At 36.0% G+C, this 9,617-nt stretch overlaps 1 protein-coding gene across 2 annotated transcripts in view; it reads left to right on the forward strand.

Annotated features, from left to right (window-relative positions):
• The window catches only part of PGM2 (phosphoglucomutase 2), a 34,394-nt gene extending 26,621 nt beyond the window's left edge, over positions 1-7,773 (forward strand). Inside the window, exons 13-15 of one of the 2 annotated variants that reach the window (XM_032273797.1) lie at positions 879-1,012; positions 6,263-6,380; positions 6,523-7,773. In XM_032273797.1, the coding sequence (XP_032129688.1) occupies positions 879-1,012; positions 6,263-6,365 (237 nt within the window). In that variant the 3' untranslated portion in view covers positions 6,366-6,380; positions 6,523-7,773. Of the gene's footprint in view, positions 1-878; positions 1,013-6,262; positions 6,383-6,522 lie in introns of those variants that run through there. The other variant, XM_032273800.1, reaches the window with a different exon arrangement.
• Positions 7,774-9,617: the final 1,844 nt, after the last annotated feature.

The raw sequence follows: 9,617 nt of genomic DNA on the forward strand, positions 1-9,617 counted from the left end.
GTCTAGTTTTTTTCTTTTTTGTAGCATATTATTCTATTTAAATCTATTGCAAAATGATGTGTTTTAAGAAAACTTTAATAATTTCAATAGAACTCGGGAAGTAAAAGCTAATACACAAAGTTACTTAATTTTCTTTTTTAAAATTAATTTAGTTATGTTAATTCACAAATAAAAATTGTATATATTTACAATGTACAATCTGATGTTTTTAAATAATGTATACATTGTGATGGCTAAATCAAGTTTATTAGCATGTATTACCTCACATACTTACATATTTGTAGTGAGAACACTTAAAATCTACTCTCTTAGCAATTTTCAAGTATGCAATACATCATTATTAGCTGTAGTCACCATATTGTACAATAGATCTCTCGAACTTTACTTTTGTCTAACTGAAACCTTATGCCCTTCGACAAGCATCTCCCCAAACTTCCCCTCTCTTACCCGCCCCCGCCATCAGCCCCTGGTAACCACTACTCTACTCTCTGCCTCTGTGAGTTCAACCTTTTTGGATTCCACATATAGGTGAGATCATGCAGTATTTATCTTTCTGTTCCTGGCTTATTTCACTCAACATATAATGTCTTCCAGGTTCATCCATATTGTTGCCAATGACAGGATTTCCTTCTCTTTTAAGGCTGAATAGTCTTCCATGTAGTATACCACATTTTCATAAATTATCGTTATTTAGTATTTCATTCTTGTAGAGTACATTTTCTAATTTCCTCCAAAATGTTTTTCTTTTCTAACCAATAGATTTGTTTGGCATTTATTTTATTTTTTTTTTTGTTTTCTTACTTAATCAAGGGAAGATATTGGTTAGGGCAGAATCGTCTGTTACTATTTAAATTTATAATGTGTATGTTCATTCCTAGATTCTTCCCACTAGTAAAAGCAGCCAAATGATCACCTTCAGCTTTGTTAGTGGAGGCGTGGCCACCATGCGCACCAGTGGGACAGAGCCCAAAATCAAGTACTATGCAGAGCTGTGTGCCCCACCTGGAAACAGGTATGACGTGGGTGGCAGCTGGTGAGATTTTTACTCCCCAGACTTCCTAACCGGTCCTATTCAAATGACAAGTAAAATATTCCATGTAGTTTAATTAGAAATGCTGTTTTGGAACCTGCACTAATATTGTGATATTAACAGCCAGTCTGAGCTCCAGGAAAAAGCTTACTTTTTACTTTCTTACTTTTGTCCTAACTTCCTTTGTATGGGAAAATTTTAGCCTTATTTCAGTGTAGTAATAATAAAAGTGCCTTTTTCTAAACAGTTTTCATTGGTGGCTAGCACCAGTGAGATTTTCTCTTTTTCTCAAACTTTGGTCTTCCTATGGCTCTGATAAAATAAATTATAATCTGTTCTACATGCATTCAAGAAATGTCTTTGAGTAGCCATTGTACACAGGTCTGTGCTGGGTTCCTGAGGGGGCGCAGAGAGCCTCATCAGAGAGAGTCCTTGCTGCCAAAGCACTGATGGGCTGGTAGCTTCAGGTTCAAGTTTCTGTGACCTCGGTAAAGCGCCTGAGTTGGTCCGTCTCTAACAACTTAACATTTTGCACCTTAGCAAGCTCAGTGCATGTCCTTAGTGTGTGTAAATGGGATGCCGCATGCCTATCCAGCATGTAGTTAACCGGCACTTCCCTATTCAGAATACAGTTGAAAATCAGGAAGTGTTTTTGTAAAAGGTGAATTAAGTCAGTGCTGTCAGATGGAACTAAAATTCAATCCACAGATGCAATTTTTGATTTTCTACTTGTCACTTTTTAAAAGAGTGAAAAAAAAAAATGAAATTAATTTCAATAATTTATTTTACTTAATCTAATATAGCCAAAAAATCATTACAACATGTAAGCAGTGTAAATATTATTAATTAGATGTTTTATGTTCTTTTTTTTTTTTCCTTTGGAAGTCCTCAAAATTGATTCTGTAATTTTACACTTACAGCATGACAAACCAAAGTTTTGCTCATAGAAAAGTTTTTCCAGCCTTGTGAATCAAACTTGAATTTCATGCAAATAAAAGAAGATGAAAATTCCTGAGCATCTTAAATTGCCAAGCTAGTAGCACATTAAATATAGCAAATTAGAGGAATGGAGAAAGAATTGTAACAAACTTTTCTTAGACAAGGGGAAGGAAATATTAAAACAAAACAACACTATAAAACATGGACACAAGAACTTAGAAAGCTCACCACTCCGTAAGTTTATCATGAGGGAAATAGCATTCTATAACCAAATGAGCCCAGAATACAGCTCCAGTCCAACAAAGTCATGCTTATGGCTCTCAAATGTCAGATGTTCAATAAAGAGATATTTAAGAAGTTATGGGACTGCATAATATCTTTTCACTATGCCTTTGCATTCAAAACCTTTTTATGCTTAAAGTGCAAAAACTCAACTATTAAGTGAACATATAAAAGTTCATTTTCTAAGAATTCTGGATTACCAGTATTTTATTTTAATATTATACAAGAATTGTGTTTTCATATGCATTCGATAATAAGCTCTTTGCTGCTATGTTGCATATAGTTTTTCATAAACATTTCTTTATAATTCTTTCTCATTTAGTATTTTCTTATTTCTTTTAAAAACAGACGGACAGTCCAACTTAAGGATCTCCTTTTTCTATATCTTTGTCCTTTCCTTTTCATTATCTGATGAAAACATATCATATTTCAGAAAGCTTTCCTTTGTAATAATGACACTTTAAATGTTTAAGTCTTTATGGTATTAAAATTTTTCACATGGCTTACTGAGTGGACTTAAATTCAAATACTAACTTATCAGTTAATTTTTAAAAACTTTGAAAACTTGTTCTTTTATTGTATTCATTGAGACATTGCTTCCATTTATTAAATGAGACATTAAGCACTGTGTCAGTTGACTGATCTGTGGTCAGGGTTTAAGCCAGGCACCAGCATACTTAATGTACGGCAGCAATAAAGTCCTTTTTTTTTTTTTTTCATATCGTTTTTTGAGACAGGATCTCTCTCTGTTGGCCAGGCTGGAGTGCAGTGGTGCAATCTTGGCTCACTGCAACCTCTGCCTCCTGGGTTCAAGCAATTCTTGTGCCTCAGCCTCCTGAGTAGCTAAGATTACACCCAGCTAATATTTTTTTTTTTTTTTTTTTTTAGTAAAGACATTTTATCATGTTGGCCAGGCTGGTCTCAAAATCCTGGCCTCAAGTGATCCACCAGCCTCAGCCTCCCAAAGTGCTGGGATTACAGGCATGAGCCACTGCACCCAGCCAGCAATAAAGTCTTGACTAAGATTTCCTTCTTTCCTGAAAAGCTTAAATATTATTAATATGCTTTATGTCATGGATTTCAGTTCTTCATAGAATTTCATGACCTTCTAATCAACTAAGATGGAAAATCCTTTTTAAGTATGTGCTGCTTTAAAAATAGTTTTTTGTCAGGGAGATGTCTTTAGTTTTGTCCAACTTTCTATTTTGAACAGTTTTAAACCTACAGAAATGTTGGAATAAGAATGCAGTGAATACCCACATGCCCTTCACTTAACCAAACTTTTTGTGTAAAGAGCCAGATAGTAAATATTTTAGGATTTGCAGACCATATGGTTTCTGTCACCATTACTCAGCTCTACTAATGTAGTAAGAAAGCAGCCATATGCATAAAGGAATGGGCATGGCTGTGTTCCAGTTTTACTTGACATGAACCACAGTTTGTTGACCCCGATCCAGACCCAGAAATTGCTAACATTTTGCAATATTTGCTCTGTCACTATATATGTTATGTATTTGAGGTTTTTCTGAACCATTTGAAAGACTGTGATACTTCATGACCTATCGTAAGACCTCATGATACTTCACTCGTAATATTTCAGTATGTGACTCTTAAGAACAAGAACATTCTCTTAATATCTTAAGGCAAATAAATAATAATGGTACAAGGCAGTGTTCCATTGAACCAACAGAACCAGCAGAATGTAATGTATCTATTAAGAGATATTTTGCAAGGAATCAACTTGTACAATTGATTGTGGGGCTGGCTTGGCAAATCTGAAATCCACAGGGGGGGCTGTCCAGAAAGGGACCCTGGAATTCACAGGTATGGGTTAAAGTTGGGGAGAGATAGCATGGGGAGAAATGCCAGATGTAGATGATGGGGAGGAATGCAGCAAATCACACTGCCATGTGTGTACCTATGCAACCATCTTGCATGTTCTTCACATATACCCCAAAACCTAAAATGCAATAAAAAAAAAAAAAAGTTGCAGTCTAGAGGTGGAATTCTTCACGAATACCTTAGTTGCGCTCCTAATGCTTTTCAGGTAGAATCCAGCCCATCTACACTTTCTAGGATAATCTCCTTTTCTTAAAATCGACTGATTATAGATGTTAATGACACCTGCAAGATACTTTCACAGCATCACGACATTACTGTTTGAATAACTGGAGACAGTAGCCTTGCCAAATTGACACGTAAATTCAAACATTCCCAAAAGTCACCAAAATAGCTGTTTTCTCCCAGTCTATAATCAAGACACTCATTTAGTTTTCATTTAGCTTAAATGGTTTTTCAGATTAGAGAAAAATAAATGCCTGATTATGCACGATACTTTCCTAGACAGTCCGATAAGAGATCTATCTAAATTTAGACTTTTCAGAGACAGAAATTCCTAACCCTGGTTTAAATGATCATAGGATGTATCCTGTTGCTTTTAAAGATGTTAGGAACTATTCTCAAACATTAAGTTAACAAATGGAGCAGTTATTGATTAGATGGAGAATAGTAAGATAAAACTTTGGTTTTAAGAATTATTATACCACGAACTCTTACACCGTAATACTGATTTCTTTTTCACATGTAAAAATGCAGTATCAAAAATATCAATATATACATGAATCATAATGTTCACACGTCATGATTAAAAAATAAACTTTAATAATAAATTAGTAATCAGTAAATTCACTGAGTTTTAATTTTAATTATACTTAAAAAATTATTAGCTTACTATGCCTTCCTGAGAACTGTTTTCTTCAAAGCACATTTACTGAGAAAGAAAAGAAAACTGATATAATTCACATGTACTTATAAAGCGTAATTACTTTGTATGTTGCCAGTAGGGATAAAAATAATTATAATGATAGCTACATTTATTGAGGTCTTCAGTGCTAATTGCTTTATATAATTTATCACAATCTGTACAGCAACTCTCTTGAGAAGGCAAAGCCTTTATCCCAATTTTACAAATGAGGAATCTGGGCCTTAGAGAGGCCACGCCATTTGCCCAAAGGCACATAGCTAGTAAGTATAGAGCCAGAATTCACATCTACAATGAAATAGCTTGCTTTAGTAGTACTGTTTAGCTATTACAATGTTGAAATGATTTTAACTAATTACAGGGAATTTCATTAAAATAAACTTTGCATGTATTAAAGATGGTATGAAGAGTGTGAAGTAATGGAAAGTACAAAGGATTTAGTTTTTTAGATTCAGCTTTTTAGTGTTAAGTACTTACAATACTCACACTAGGCTACTTAAGATGCTGGAAACCTGTTTAACTGCAAGTCAGCTTTATCTGTTATTTACCTTTCAAATGTTTGTATATAAATGAGTGTTTCCCATGGCCTTGAAAACTTGATTTTCTTAGAGGGATCGATCTCCCCAGATTCCTGTTTATACTTTAGTTGTGATTATTTGGTTCTAGAAATAGATTCATTGTGATAAAAACCACAGGGGTCTGATTTCTTGGTGTTTGACTCCTCAAATCTACCCGGAGGCTCCCCATCGCTGTCATTCTAGGAAGGCCTTATAGAAGGCTGTAGCTTAGTTGCCAGTAGCTTGAGGGCAGACACCATCATGAGTGTCTGTATTCTGGGAGACTGAGGAGTTAACAGAGATGTTGCTTGTAAAAGTTTAGCAGGATTTAATGGCAACTGACATCATGAAAGTTTTCTCTACAACCTTAGGTACAAATATTGTTGTTCTTCTAGGGATGTGAGGCCCAAAATTGTGTTTCTTATAAATTCTTATGAGAGGAGCAAAGGATAATTTTGTTTATAGTTCAGACCTTGGAAAAATCTTTGGGGAAAATAACACATATTGTCTCATGGGGTGTTTTGTCTAAGTCAACAGATGTGTTCCATGCTTAAGCCTCTGGAATTCTGTTTTTTCTGATTTAGTCCTCTTCTTAAGGTTATATTTTAATGTCACTTGGTCAGTAGGGAAAGCATTTAAACTGTGCTTTGGAATAATCCCTTGACCTGGATTTTTTTCCCTCTTATTTTCCAGTGATCCTGAGCAGCTGAAGAAGGAACTGAATGAACTGGTCAGTGCTATTGAAGAACATTTTTTCCAGCCACAGAAGTATAATCTGCAGCCAAAAGGAGACTAAATACTCCAGCCTTGGGTATACTTGCCTTTACCTACAGTTAAGCTGAGTTTAACTTGTTAAGCAATATTTTTGAGGGCCAAATGATTCAAAATATTACAAGTATTTATATGTTTCACAAAGATCTACATTCCTCATTGTTTCATGTTTGATCTTTAAGGTGAAAAAAGAAAAGATGGCCAAGCCCAGCAAACCAACATTCCTGCTAAAAAGTTGAGCTTGGATATATTTTGAATTTTTTCAAATGAAGATTTTTAAACTAAAAAAAAAAAAATAGATTGTAATTGATGTGCCTTAATTTGCATATATCATAAATGTATGTCCTCTCTGTAATTCTTTTTATGTGCGCTTCAAATAGCCAGAAAACCTATGCAGTTAGTAAATCCTGGGTGGTCACATGTGGGACAGCCACTTTTTAGGTATATGTACACTCCTGTTTCTATCAATTCCTTATAAACTAAAATAAATGAATGGATCAAATGTTGTGTTCATCTTTGGGGAAAATATGATTTGCAGGAACCTATGAAGTGGAGCAAAAGATGCTTTAAAAAGAGGTTTTTTGTCCTAGATTGTTTTAGTTCTATTCATGCATGTAGCATGTTAGTACATTGTACATGTGCTAGGAAAAAACAGCTTCACTGTTGAGTGTGTTGAAATTCATTTTATCTTTTTAAATCTGGAAACACGAACAGTTGTTTACTTGAAACTCAAAAGTCATCTATTCTGATTTTTGTTTTTGTTTGCATTAGCACAATTTAATGTAATTCTTGGTTGGAGGTAGCAAGACCTGTGAGCAATAACTATTTACTTGACCTTGATTTTTTTCTCTTGTTCTTGTGTGGTCTAAAATCTAAGACTAGATTTTACTATAGATTTCCTATGAGCAGATTTCTAATAATAAATAGATTTGTTATTTAATCTGTACCTTCTATGTTCTCATAATTCATGATCTTACAGCCTTCCAAAATGACTCCAGTTGTTCACCCATGAACTAGGACCAGACTTTCTTTATGTATTTTACATTATTTCCTATTTTTAAAGCAAATGATTGCCATTATTATTATTACAGTCAACCTAAATAGGTATGAACAGTTTCAGAACAATGAAAACTTATAATACTATGTGATAGTCATTTTTCTAAAGAACAAAATGTTTTTCTATTTTAATCGTATGTAGGTTGTGTCCTACCAGAACTCATAAATCTATAATATTCAATACATTCTACAAACTCTACAAACTGCTTCATGGTAGAAGCCACATTTATGTTTATTTTACAGCATTTTCTAGTGTCAAACCGTACTGTGGAGAAAAGAAATGTTAGGTCTGTGTTCTGTCTATATTTTTTGGTGCACATACCCTTTACCCTCTCATGGAGTTTGTTTCTGGAAATACAAAGTTGATTGAGACCCAATCCTGCTATGATGGAACTCAGTCTAATTGGAGGGCTAATACATAACAGCAATACTTACAAATTCTATCATAGAGTTTTTTTACAAGTATTCAGTGTTCAGAAATCTGAAGGAGGGATTCATGCTGCCCAGAGAAAGCCTCATAGATGAGGTGCTGAATGAGATGCTTCATCCTCAGGGATGAGGAGCAGCTGAAGACAGGAGAGGAAGCCCTCTGAGCATAGAGCACAGCACAGACAAAAATGTGGAGCTGCTGGCAAGTGGAGGTGGGGGAAGCAAGGGGAGACGGTGAAAACAGAAGCCAAGATGGAAACTTTAGAATGCATCCCACTTCTCTGCCACTCACATGAGCAGATGGTTTCATTGGACCTAGAGGGGATCCACCCGAGCTCTATTTGTCGCCTGTATTTCTAAGAAATAACTCACCACGGCTGCTCATTAAGTATTTCTCAACTTCTTCCTGTTATGGGTTGTAGGGTAGCCCACCTGGTGTATAAAGCTGGCAACAATAAGGCCACTGGGTTTTTATCTTGGCCCATTGTGAACCAGCTCTGTGACCTGAGTCACCTCTCAAAGTCTCAATTTTTGTCATGTTTTAAAAAGACGTTTTTAAGGGTGGTTTTAATTTCAAAGGAAAATTGAGAGGAGGGGACAGAAAAATTCCATAAGCCCCCCTGCCCCCACACATATGTTGCTTCCCTTATGACAAAAACCCCCACCAGAGTGATACATTTAGTATAATTGATGAACCCAAACACGTCATTATGTCTCAAACTATGCATACAGGAAAAAGATCAGGGGTTAGGAGCGAGGATGAATAGGCAAAGCACGGAGGATTTTTAGGTCAATGAAAAAACTCTGATGTCATAGTGATAGACACATGTCATTATACATTTGTCCAAACCCTTAGAAGTATAACACCAAGAGCGAACCCTTATCTGTAGACTTTGGGTGATAATTTTGGTTATTTTTTTTTAATTTTTATTTTATTATTATTTTATATAGCCTACAGTACCCAGTATTCCCAGGCGGTCTCCCATCCAAGTGATAATTTTGTCATTTTTAAAATGAAGATATTGGCCAGGTGTGGTGGCTCATAGTTATAATTCTAGTATTTTGGGAGGCTGAGATAGGAGGATCACTTGAACCCAGGAGTTCAGTAACAGCCTGGGCAACATAGTGAGACCTCATATCTACAAAAACTTAGCTGAGCATGGTGGTGTGTTCCTGTGGTCCTAGCTACTTGGGAGCCTAGGAGGCTGAGGCTGCAGTGAGCCATGATCCATGACTGCACCCCAGCCTGGGTGACAGAGAGAGACCCTGTCTCAAAAAAATAAATAAAGATATTTTACTAAATGGTCTCTGATGTCATTTCATCCTGCAGATCTCTACATTATATGGGAATCTGTAAAGGGCAATTATAGTAACAATAAATCATTGGCATAATTCTTAGATCATCCTCTTTTTTTTTTTTTTTTTTTTAACGGAGTTTCACTCTCAGAGCCCAGCTGGAGTGCAATGGCACGATCTCAGCTCACTCTACCTCCGCCTCCTGGATTCAAACGATTCTCCTGCCTCAGCCTGCCGAGTAGCTTGAACTACAGGCATGTACCACCACACCCGGCTAATTTTTTGGATTTTTAGTAGAGACAGGGTTTTACCATGATGGTCAGATTGGTCTCGAACTCTTGACCTCAAGTGATCCGCCCACCTCCGCCTCCCAAAGTGCTGGGATTACAGGTGTGAGCCACCATGCCTGGCCAGGTCACCCTCTTTTAAGATCTAACATCTCAGACAGGGGAAAAATACTTTGTGCCAAAAAAGGCAGGCTTGTGTTCCGATCTTG

The sequence above is a fragment of the Sapajus apella genome, unplaced genomic scaffold (genome assembly GCF_009761245.1).
Source record: "Sapajus apella isolate SASKATOON/1434 unplaced genomic scaffold, GSC_monkey_1.0 scaffold5, whole genome shotgun sequence".
Classification (NCBI taxonomy): domain Eukaryota; kingdom Metazoa; phylum Chordata; class Mammalia; order Primates; family Cebidae; genus Sapajus; species Sapajus apella.